Source organism: Pan troglodytes, chromosome 13 (genome assembly GCF_028858775.2).
Source record: "Pan troglodytes isolate AG18354 chromosome 13, NHGRI_mPanTro3-v2.0_pri, whole genome shotgun sequence".
NCBI classification, from domain to species: Eukaryota; Metazoa; Chordata; class Mammalia; order Primates; family Hominidae; genus Pan; species Pan troglodytes.
In genome coordinates this window covers 20046268-20058232 of record NC_072411.2, presented here as the reverse complement: position 1 = coordinate 20058232, position 11965 = coordinate 20046268, and the positions used below count along the sequence as shown (strand labels likewise).

Sequence of the window (11965 nt, the reverse complement as noted above, 5' to 3'; positions counted from 1 at the left end):
GGGAAGGAGGAGAGAAAGGTCACTTCTACCATCCTCCTCCTCCCCACAAAGGGCCAGCACACCTTGGGCCAGGGTGCAGGGCAGGACTGCCCACCTTATACTCTACCAGGTATGCAGCTGAAGCACTACCAGAGGTCTTTAGAAAAAGGAAGCAAGGCTGAGGTCAGACAGAGTAAATGATCTCAAGAACTCAGATCACTAAAGTTATTTAAAGTAACAAATACACTTTTAATTGATTTCAGATAAAAACTACTCAAGGAAAGTCAGTAATCGTTTTAGCCCCTAATCTGTTAGAGCCGTATGGTGAGCAGCCTTGAGTAGCTGGTTTAACTGGTTATTTCCCCGAATTCCCACCATCCACGGTATTAGAAAAAAACAAGGCATTGTCTCAGTTTAGGATAAACACATGGCACAGTAACCAAATCCAGTCTCTCATATCCCGTATTTTTTCTTTAGCTCTTCTACTTTGTTGATGTAAGCTTTCATGGCATCTTCCTTGGAAGTCCCTGTAAGGAATCGACAGGATTATGTGTCAGGGAGGTAGCATGGTAGGAAACAAGCAGCCTCCAGAGCCCCAGGCAGCTCTGCCGTAACTCTCCTAGGCTCAGTTTCTCACTTAATAAAGTTGAGATTCTACTAATTACATGTTGGAGGAGACAGTATCCACAGAACCTGGCCCGAAGTGAATGCTCCATAAGCAACTGTGCTCAGAAAACCTGGTGGGGCTGGCCAAGATCTGTCGCCCATCTGCTGGACACCTGCGTCCCCCACCTGTCCTGGGGGAATGGCCATTGTGAGCCTTGGGAGAGAGGTGCCACCCTCCAGACAGGCAGGAAACTGTCATCGTGGTGACTTTACTGGTCCTGCTAACTCTCGTGGCTGACATTGGCTTTGGCCTTTTCAGTGTCTCTGTTTTGGGCTCCTATCTCCCAGAGCTGTTAAGCTGGCAGTGAAAAAGCAAAGCCAGGCACCCTATTCTCCCCAGAGAGAGGCTATGAGAAAAGTTTCAGGAACTCTGACCAAAAGTGGCTGCTTCTTGGAGGGGAATGAGACAAATCTTTGTCTTCTTGCTGCAGTAGAAAGGACACTGAATGTATCCCTCAGAGACAGTGACACCCAGTTTCCTGGATTCTATGGTGAAGGATAGAGACCCTTTGGAACTCAGAGCTTGTTCTGAAGCACTGGAGAGTACATGGGGCCTGAGGATGGTATGGAAATGTCCCATGAAAATGGGCAGGCAGATGGGCATTCCCTTCCCAGTTACTTGCAGATCCTAGGAGTGTGTTTATTGTATTGTGGCCCTTTCTGAATTCAAGGGTTTCTCATTCGCAGAAGGACAGAGGGCTTATTCAGAAACTAGCCAGCAGGAACACTAATGCTGCCAGGAGCTTTGGTGCCAACTCTTGGGTCTTGCTGCTGCAGGTGGCACGTGATTAAGTATGAGCTTGGATACTTCTTGGTTGCTGGTGCTTAGCATATAATGGCTCCATTCACTGAGCCTACGATGCCAGCGGCAGGCCATGCATTAGCTCATTCCCTTCTTTCATGTATCCTTCTGGCTAGGAAGGAACTGGGGAGGGCCACTGGGGTTAGGGGGTCACCGCCTGGCCTTGTAGGGGAGAGGGAGTTGCAGACAGGAAACCACCCCTTATTCTGAACACATCCGAAGCCTACGCCAACTACATCATTTCCCAAACTATTTTTCAGTGGCCTGGTTCCCAGCCCCTCCTCTCTAGATGATGCTCCTGCTCAGAGATGGTGCTTTTAGAAAAGGCATAAATGGTGTTAGGAGAAAAAGTAGGTGGCCCGGTTTTTTCCCATTCTGGCACCCATCCCAGGCTGGTTTCCCACACGTGCCCCATTGACTTTGTTTTCTCTCCTCTTCCCTTACACTTCATAATGAAGACTCTTTCACTACTGGGTTTCACAAATGAGGGAAATTGATTAGAACAATTACCTTTCAGCTCATTCCAGGCATCCCACTTGGCCTTGCCCGTGAAGTCCAACATCCCGGGCCGTTCTTAAACAAGGGAAGAAAAGGCATTAGATCTGGTTCAAATTCTAATGGAGAACTTGATCAACCTTCTTGCCATAAATGCCATCTTCTATTACACCTGTTCCTTCTAGGCTCTGTCATGGGGTTAAATAGGTCTAGTAGAGTGGGTTCTGCCCTAAGAAAACCAATGTATGCCAATCCAAACTTAAAATCTAGAGCAAATAGGAAGAACAGTATTCTTATTACAAGATAGCCTTTGTCTTACAAGTTAAATGACTCCAAAATTTCTCCTTTAAAAAAATTATACTTTAATTACAATTAAAAAAAAATCCATTCATATGTCTTAAAATTCAAAAGCTACAGAGGAAAATACTATAAAGTTTCTCTCTCACCCCTGCTCTTAGCTACCCAATTTCTCTCCCTTATCATTAATGATATCAGGTGTCGTTTCCTATGAACTGTTTATATCCTAGCCCCATTTTTCTACCGAATTGTTAGTCTATTTCTTGCTGATCTGTGGGAGATTTCACCGAAGGTAAGGTTTCTTTAAGTGATATGATGACTTTATGCTTATAGACCTGTTATCATCTGCAGTTGGGAAACACACTCACCATCTCCCTGTTGTCCTATTTCACTACCATGCCCAGCCCCAAAGCCATAGGGAACAATCAGAGTCCATAGCCTGGAGCACTGTGCCTGAGAAAATGTCCCTGAGCGCTTTCAGGGAAGTGTTCCCAGGGACAGCTGAAACAAACTGCCCTTGTGGTCATCATCAGGATCCTAGGACAGCTCTCTCCAAGCGGTGGAAATGGAAATGTACATGTATATTTGCAATGTCCAATTCAGGAGCCACTTGCCACACCAAGTACCGGAAATGACTACTGGGCATCTGAAATGTGGCTCCTGTGAATGAAGACTAAACTTGATTTTATTTAACTATTTTTAGTTAAAAATTTTTTTTTTTGAGACAGAGTCTCGTTCTGTTGCCCAGGCTGGAGTGCAGTGGTGCGACCTCGGCTCACCACAACCTCTACCTCCCAGGTTCAAGCGATTCTCCTGCCTCAGCCTCCCAAGTAGCTGGGACTACAGGCATATGCCACCACGCCCAGCTAATTTTTGTATTTTTAGTAGAGATGGGGTTTCACTACGTTAGCCAGGTTGGTCTCAAACTCCTGACCTCATGATTCGCTTGCTTCGGCCTCCCAAAGTGCTGGGATTACAGGCATGAGCCACAGCGCCCAGCCTCAGTTAAAATTTATATAGTCATATGTGGCTACTGGCTATTATACTAAACTATCGTGTTTGGACTATCACGTTTTATAATCGTGTAATAGGGCTGTATAGTACAGCCCTAGAGAGAGCCGATGACACCTCTTTGATCAGTAAGTGATAGATTCCTATGCCAGTCTATCTAGACTCATGTGAAAATCGGTAACTCTAGTACGGGCACAGGCCAGTCTCTGTGAAAATACTGTTTGTCAGAAAAGCATCTTGGCACCTCTGGCCTCCCCCACTTCACCTTTCCTTCCCCTCCCTGGAAGGACAGAGTTTACGAACTCACTGTAAAACTCATCTTCGCCATAAGACCTTCTTCAACTAAGTGCTCCATGTGAACCCCAGGGTTTGATATGGTACTGCCTGTGATCTGTCATTCTGGGTACTATTTCCTGCTTCCAGCTGGTTGGCAGCCAGCCCACCTGCTCCATCTTCCACCCCAGCTACTGCGGAAATGGGGACCATCCTCGCCTTCTTCCTCAGCAGGGGCAGGGGAGACCTCCCTTCTGTGCTGCCATGATAACCCTGAGTCCTTGCACAGAATGCACTGTGCTGTTGCCTCAGTATCCACCCATGTTTCAGGGGCTTAGGGACAGAATGAAACCTGCCCAAGGCAGGAAAGATGTTATTACAGAGTATGACAGTCAAAAGCACAGCCTCAAAATCTGCACCAAGATTTCTGGGCAGGGAAAAAGTTGTCATCAGGAAGGCACAGACTTGTTAGCGAAATGCTCTGACCTAGCCCAAGAAACCAGGTGCTTCTCTGCTCCTGACATCAGGCTTGGCCAGGCTGTCAAGTGCTCCAAAAAGTGCTCCAACTTTGATCCTGCCCATCTAGGGCAGAAGCTGAACGGCTCAACAATGATACTACTGAGCTGAGAGCCTTCAGCAAGTCTTTTCCAAGCTGCAGCCTTTGCTTCTTCCCTAGTAGAGAGTAGCTGCTGGTGATAACCAGTAAAGACCTTCTAAAACCAGGATTTGAATTCTGCTACTACTGGAGACACTGAGAATCCGGAACATGGTCTTTTCCACCCCAGGAACCATCACCATACCCCACCTGAAGAGTAGGGCCTCAGGCAGTTTGAGAGTGAAGTTCCCAGGGACTTCCAGTCTGGGCTGCTGAGCCTGCTTTGATGAGCAGAGGCCCTTCCAACCCCCGCTCTGCATACCTGTATTTATGTCGCCCACAGTTGCTTGTTTGTAGTGGCCATAGATGAACAGCATCTCCTCATCCGATGGCTTGGTCTTAAGGTGCCTAACCTCCTCTGCAGCTTTCTCAAACTCAGCCTAAATGGAAGTGAGAGGAGAGGATTGAGGGCCTCCTCTGGGTGGGAGAGGGTAAGAATCCTACTGTGGCCTGAAGACAGCCCAGTTACGGGGATGGAGAGGTGGGAAAGGTGGCACCCTTCGGGCAATGCAGCCCCTGAAGTGTGTCTGCCCCTCCCTGCCCCAACAGGGCAGCTAGAAAGATTCAGCAACACAAGAAGGGGAAGCCCCTCCAGTTCACTCATTCAATTGAAAACCATATATCCAGAGCTCTCACAAACGCAGGCGTCAGGTCTGGAAATACAGCAGTGAAGAGGGCAGGCCAAGCCTTCGCCCGCAGTGGGGGTCCACTCTGCGGGAGAAGCAGCGCGGCCAACTGCCTGGCCACCACCGGGCCAGGCACTAGGGAGTGGCCGGGGCTTCAGCGCAGCCCTGGCCTGAGGACAGAGGGGGCACAGTATGCTGGAAACAGCTGAAAGGGGACAGGGCATGAGTGCCGCGGTGTCAGCGCCGGAGCCCGTTGGTCCCCTCCCTCCCCCTGGGGCCCGCGCGTTCAACACCGACCTCTGTCCCAGTGCGCAGATTGGCAGAGGCAGGCGGGAGGAGCCAGAGGTCGCCCCACATAGCTCTGTCTCAGACAAGGGTCTACACTGGAGGGAAGGGAGGGGCCCCTGGGTCACCTCTCCCCGGGCCGCGATTCTCCTGGTCCCGCACTCTGAGCAGCCGGCCCCGTACTTCCCCTGACCTCCAAGCTCCCGGCCACGGCCTCCTCGCTTCCCCACTCCGCCGCGACGTCCTGCCCTGTGCTTCGGGATGGGGACTGAGTCTCCTCGCTCCTCCAATCCGTGCAACCCCTTCCCCCATCTTTCCATCAAGTACCCTCGACTCCCACCCCTCTCCCGCTACACAGCGAAGTCCACCCCATGGGCAACTTTCCGGCAGTTGCGGGGTGGGCAGCAGATTTAGAAATCCCCAAACGGAAAATCCCGCTCACAAGGCTCTGTCCAACGAATCAGGGCTAGGCATGGGTCCATGAGCAAGTGAGGGGCACGGAAGGAAAGAGCCCGAGAGCTTCTGGCTGCCGGCTGAGCCCCCAACAGGCCTCCCGCCCGCTGCACCTTCGCAGCCTGGCTGTGCACGCGCTGTACCTGAGACATCCTGGCCGACTTGCAAGAACTCCAGGGAGACAGCGGAGGAGGCGAGGACCAGGAAGCGATCGCCCAGATTGCACTGGCAAGCGCCTTTAGAGGCGCGGTCCACTCGCCCCAACCCTGCTCGGGCGAGCACCGGAAAGCCAATCAGAAGCCAGCTATGCGCTAGGGGCGTGCCCAGCCCCCGCCGCGGCGCTAGCCCCGCCCGAGCCCACGTGGGACCGCTGGCGCAAACGCCGGGAGTAGCCGAAGGGGACGCCGGGAACAGGTGGGGACAACGGAAGTAGGGTGCTTAGTTTTGCTGCCGGGAGTTGGTCGAGAGTTGGGTTCAGTCCTGGCCAGTTGTGGGGACGGCACGCGGGGGAAGGGGAGGGGACGGAGACCGAAGAACGGAGGTTCTTATGTTTCTTTTCTTTCCTTAAATCTTGCCCGGCCTGAAGAGGCCGGAAGTTGCATCTCTGGACAAGTAAACTCTGAGACCTGGGAATGGCGGGCGGGACCCGCTCCTCCCTTAGGGTCTAGAGGAGACCCCCGGAGATGGTCCCTGATGAGCAGCGTGATGGTGGAAAGCTGGACTGGTCTCCCGAAAGGCGAAGCCGAGGCTTCTTCCTCTGAACTTTTGGCACGTTCTTTGACTTGCTTGTGGCCGTAGTGTCAGGCCTCTATTGCACATTTATGTCTGTGGTGCATTTCTCCATCTGGTGCGTTAAAGGCAGGGACGGTGTCTTATTTGTCTTGATTTAACAAACTTGGACGGGACGAAGTGCTCAGCAAATATTTGTTAAATGAATGGCTGTTTATTGAACTCCTGTTGGGTAACTTGCACTGTTCTAGACCTTGGCAGACAGCAGTGAACAAAGCGGGTGAATCCCTGCAATCTTGGAACTTACAAGTAGGGACAGTAGTTTATACAATAAGTTAAATATAGAGTACTTTAGGGGCTTAGAGAGTTGGAAGTTTATAGTTTTAAATGGAGGAGGGGGAGTATTGAGGGAAGGTGACATTTGAGAAAGTTCCTCAAGGAGGGGAGGGAAGATTCCAAGCAGAGAACAAGTGTAAAGGCGTGGGCAAGGAACCAGGGGAAGAGTAGAAAGATGAGGCTGGAGAGTTTTGGCGGTGGCAGACTGGCTAGGTGATGCAGAAGTTGGCCATCACAGGGACTTTGACTGTCATGCTGTGTGAGATGGGAAATCGTAAAAGGGTTTCAAAAGAGGATGAGGAGACGGAGGGGAACGTCTTTGCGAGATTGTTACACAGCCTAATCTCCATGGGAACAGAAAGCAGCACAGGTGTCTGGAAGTGTTTTAGTATCGATGTTTAAGAAGCTAAAGGAAGACTTCTCTGGCAGTGGTTACAAAGGAGCTGGGTGAAGAGAGGGAAATGATGGAACATTCTCTGGAGATCATTAAAAAAGCAAAGTCATTCCTCTCGAATTCATAATTTGTGGCAAGAGGGCTGGACTACAAATCTCTGCCCTGCCTACACCTTCCCCCTCCCCAGGGAAGGTAGACGCTTTCAGACTTAACTTGCTAACTTTAATGTAGGTCACGTTTTATGGAATGTTTGGGAAGAAATGAAGATGCAATAGGGAACAAATCTAGGGTTTTCAGTCTGAGCATAATTTTGTTTGAGAAAGGAAAACCAAACAAATTAACAAAAATCTTGGAGTTAAATATGGGGAAAGTACACTGAAGTGTAAGAAATGCAGGTTTCTTCGAAAATCACAATTCAGAGCTGCTTTTTCCATTTGAGGCCTGGATTTGTTTTTGCTCTACTTGGTGCTTACAGCTTCCTTGATGGAAACTCAGATTGTTGCTTGTGTGGGCCAGATTTGCAGTCAAATACATCTCCTAGTCAGCAGGTTTTAAGTTAGGGTATTGTTGAGATTAGGTACTTTGAGAATGCAGTTATCACTTCTCAAAGATCAGTTGCTTTTAGTTTTTTAGTTTTTGTTTTTTAATTATTTTTGCGTGTGATGTGGTCTCACTCTTTTACCCAGGCTGTAGTTCAGTGGCACAATCTCAGCTCTCTGCAGCCTTGAACTCCAGGCCTCAAGCGATCCTCCCACCTTAGCCTCCCGAGTAGCTGGAACTGTGGGCACAACCACCATGCCTGGCTAATTTTTTTATTTTTATTTTTATTTTTTGTAGAGATGGGGTCTTGCTATGTTGTTGGTCTTGATCTCCTGGGCTCAAGGGATCCTCCCACTTTGGCCTCCTAACGTGGTGGGAGTACAGGTGTGAGCCACTGCGCCTGGCCTTGATTGAATATTGCTTTTCATAATTCTGAGAGTGCAAGATCCTCAGCTCTGTTTATGTCCTTGTTAGCCACCGTAACATGTTGTAATTATTTTATTTACAATTATTTTAATTTTAATTTACTTTTCTACTGTCTAACCCTCTGCCTCTGCCTCCCACCAAACACACATAAGCCAGGAGGAGATGGGGTCATTGTGTATCAGTCACTGCTGAATCTCCAAGTGTCTGGCACTTCTTAGGCACTCAACAAATAATTGTTGAATGAATAAAGTGTTTTTCTCTCTATGAAGATTTATTCTGTCTGATTAACTGAACTTGGAAACCATCTAAATTTGTTAGAACTGAATGTAAAACTATGGGGTTGAGTAAAGTAGATGAACTCTGGTGCAAGGACCATGTAATCTCTTTGTACCACTCCCAGCTTTGGAAGCAGAGCACCTGGAGATGAGAAACCTGACCAGCCAACTTGTCAGCCAAATTGACCCTGCCAATCAATAGAGAGGCCATTGTCATTGTTGTAGTTTGCCTTCACATCTGGGGATACCACTTTTTATTTATTATTTATTTTTATTTTTTTCATAGAAACCACTCTTGTCTGCCACAGGCTTCACTCGGTGGGTCTCAGCATAAAGCCAGGTGGGCAAGATCTCTCTCTCTCTTTCTCTCTTCTCTCTCCTCTCCCTCTCTCTCTGCTCTACCTCTCTCTCCCTCCCCCTTTCTCCTATCTCTGTCTGTCTGTCTGTCTGTCTGTCTCTTTCTATTTTTTTGAGACAGGGTCTGTCTGTCTGTCTGTCTGTCTGTCTCTATTTTTTTGAGACAGGGTCTCACTCCATTACCCAGGCTGGAGTGCAGTGGCACGATCATGGCTCACTGCAGCCTTGACTTCCTGGGCTCAGGTGATTCTCCCACCTCAGCCTCCCGAGTAGCTGGGACTACAGGTGTGTGCCACCATGCCCGGCTAATTTTTTGTAGAGATGGGTTTTTGCCATGTTGCCTGGGTTGGTCTTGAACTCCTGAGCTCAAGTGATCCCTCTGCCTCGACCTCCCAGGATGCTGGGATTATAGGCCTGAGCCACTGTGCCTCGCCCTGGCAAGATATATTAATAAGTGAAAGCATTTCTTGCTCAGTAGGTGGGAATAGTAGTTTCATATTAAGTTTCTTAGTATAAATGAAACCTCTAATTTCTGAAAGTAACCTAATCACCAGAAAATGAACTACGATTTCAGGAGAGCTTCCTAGTTGCTCTAGTAACTAGAGTTACTATAAGGCGAGGGTTAGGGTATCCACAAATGATGGATTACATTCATTCTGTATTTTCTTTCCGGTTACTTGGAATGTGACTCCTGTGGCAGGGCTTCAGCAGAGCTGGAGGAGACTAGTTTTTTTTTTTGCCTTTTTTTTTTTGAGACGGAGTCTTGCTCTGTCGCCCAGGCTAGAGTGTAGTGGTGCGATCTCGGCTCACTGCAAGCTCCGCCTCCCGGGTTCACGCCATTCTCCTGCCTCAGCCTCCCGAGTAGCTGGGACTACAGGTGCCCGCCACCACGCCCGGCTAATTTTTTGTATTTTGGGTAGAGACGGGGTTTCACTGTGTTAGCCAGGTTGGTCTCGATCTCCTGACCTCGTGATCCGCCCGTCTCGGCTTCCCAAAGTGCTGAGATTACAGGCGTGAGCCATGTCGCCTGGCCCAGGAGACTAGTTTTAAAGGGAAGAAGGGACTTTGGAAATGCTTCTGGATAGGATTGGGGAGGTATGGGTGGAGTTTTTTGTGAAGGCTGAGGGAGGTGAGAGTTGGTGGGGATGGGGTAAGAATGAAGCCTGGCTTTCCTCATAACTGGTGAGAGGAGGCCTGGCAGCTGGAGGTGTTAGCAAGCCCTTTGCCATTCTTACCCTCTCCTTCCTTTGGGTGTTCATCTTCAGAGGAATTGTGGCAAGGCGGGCATGAGAGAAGAGTAAACAGGTGTGGCATGCACATGTTTACCATTTTCTTCTTCTTTTTGCCTAGCCAACTTGGGCTGGGGGTGGTTAGGGCTGAGGTGAGCTGCAGAGATGGCTTGGGAGTGGAAGATTCTGATAGGGAAGTATCCTAGGCTGGCTGGAAGTAAGGAAGACAGGATTTCCTTTAGAATTGCTTCTCCATGAGTTGGTCATACACTGGTCAGGTGCTGCCTGCGCTCTGTTTAGAAGCATTCATGATTATGGGCAGGAATAATGAAAATATCTTGAGTTCAATACTGAGTTCTTGTTCAACTTCATACTTTAATAAAAATGTGTTATATATTCTCTTTGAAATCTACATTGTCTTCTACATCTTTGCCTATTTAGCTCCTAGCTGCACATGACAAACCACCTGGAAAATGCCTCGAAACTAGATTGTTAGAGGTGAATTTTCTTAGTAAACTCTTCTGCCTGTCACCAAGAAAATTAGAAATACAGCTGACCCTTGAACAACACAGGGGTTAGGGGCACTGACCTTCCACACAGTCAAAAATCTGTGTGTCACTTTTGACTACCCTAAAACTTAACTATTAATAGCCTACTGTTGATTCGATAACAATCGATTGTTAACTTACTGATAACAAAGTTGATTAACACATTTTATATGTTATATGTATTATTTACTGTATTTTTAAAAGTAAACTAGAAAAGAATGTTACTAGAATCACAAGGAAGAGAAAATTATTTACTGTTCAGTAAGTGGAAGTAGATCATAAAGGTCTTCAGACTTGTCATCTTCACACTGAGTAGGCTGAGGAGGAAGAGGAAGGGTTGGTCTTTCTCAGGGATGGCAGAGGTGGAAAAAAATAGAAGTTGGACTCCTATTGTTCAAAACGCTGCTGTATTAAAATCTGGTGACAAGGCTGCAGTGAGGTATAATCCTGCCACTACACTCCAGCCTAGGCAACAGGGAGAGACCCTGCCTCAAAGAAAAAAAGATCTGCTGACATGCTTTGGCTAATAATTCCTTCAAAGGGCAATGTTGTTCAAAAAAACACTATTTTGAGCTAACTATATAGATTGATGTGCGGTTATAAAAAATACAGTAGTCCCTCCTTATCCTCAGAGGCTAAATTCCAAGACACCCCCATTGGAGGCCTGAACCCTATATATGTTTTTTCCTACATGGTTGTCTGTCAATATCTGTGGGGGATTGGTTCCATGACCTCCTATGGATGCCAAAAATCCATGGATGCTCAAGTCCCTTATATAAAATGATGTATTTGCATGTAACTTATGCACCTTCTTCTGTATACTTTAAATAATCTCTAGGTTACTTATAATACTAGATACAATGTAAATGCTATATAAATAGTTGTGATACTGTATTTTACAATTTATTTTGTGTGTGTATTCGTATTTTTTTATTGTTTTCTTCCCAGGATATTTTCACCTGAAGTTGGTTGATTCTGCAAAGGCAGAACCCACAGATATGGAGGGCTGACTGTACATACATATCTATAATAAAATTTGAGTTTTAAATTAGGCACAGTAAGAGAGTAACAAAATAATAATAAAATTGAACAATTATCACCATATATTGTAATAAAAATGTGAGTGTTTACTTCTGGAATTTTTCATTTAATATTTTTGGACAGTGGTTGGCCGCGGGTAACAAACCCACGAAACCCATTTTGGGTTCAAACCATCGAAAGTGGAACTCTAAGTGAGGACTACTGTAGTCTAGAGAGATCTCTTGTACGTCTTACCTAGTTTCTCCCAGTGGTAACATCTTGCAAAACCATATAGAATACATAACACAATCAATACATTGACATTGATACATTTAAGTAAGGTAACAATATTTCCATCATCAAAGATTCCTAATATTGCCTTGTGGCCACAACCACTAACTTCCTAGCTCCTCCTTAGCCCCTGGCAACTACAACTTTCTTCTCTATTTCTATAATTTTATCATTTCAAAAATGTTACATATCATGAAATTGTGGTATATAGCCTTTTTGGATTGTTTTTTCTTCACTCAGAATAATTCTGTGGTGATTCATCTAGCTTGTTGAGTGAA

The 11965-nt window shown here is 47.0% G+C and overlaps 2 protein-coding genes across 14 annotated transcripts in view; one reads left to right on the top strand and one right to left on the bottom strand.

Annotated features, from left to right (window-relative positions):
* Positions 1–204: 204 nt before the first annotated feature.
* Positions 205–5816, bottom strand: DBI (diazepam binding inhibitor, acyl-CoA binding protein). Its single transcript, XM_003309211.4, has 4 exons — positions 5686–5816; positions 4441–4558; positions 1958–2020; positions 205–506 (listed from the first exon to the last, which is right to left on the bottom strand). Exons 1-4 carry the CDS (start codon positions 5692–5694, stop codon positions 433–435), a joined length of 264 nt encoding a protein of 87 aa, XP_003309259.1. The 5' UTR covers positions 5695–5816; the 3' UTR covers positions 205–432.
* C13H2orf76 (chromosome 13 C2orf76 homolog) overlaps positions 5595–11965 on the top strand; it is an 85943-nt gene continuing 79572 nt past the window's right edge. For 6 of the 13 annotated variants that reach the window (XR_008546558.2, XR_008546557.2, XM_016949586.2 and 3 more), the window contains exon 1: positions 5818–5956. The gene's annotated coding sequence lies outside the window, so the exon portion shown is untranslated. Of the gene's footprint in view, positions 6390–8528; positions 8583–11965 lie in introns of all 13 variants that reach the window. The other 7 variants (XM_063790360.1, XM_063790357.1, XR_010149692.1 and 4 more) reach the window with 6 other exon arrangements.

What these genes read in the sequence shown, in the direction of transcription:
- DBI (XM_003309211.4), bottom strand. An exon ending in TGTGGGCGACATAAATACAG is followed by an intron (nt 2,021 to 4,440) that starts GTATGCAGAGCG and finishes CCCTTGTTTAAG; the next exon opens with AACGGCCCGGGATGTTGGAC. An exon ending in TGCCTGGAATGAGCTGAAAG is followed by an intron (nt 507 to 1,957) that starts GTAATTGTTCTA and finishes GATTCCTTACAG; the next exon opens with GGACTTCCAAGGAAGATGCC.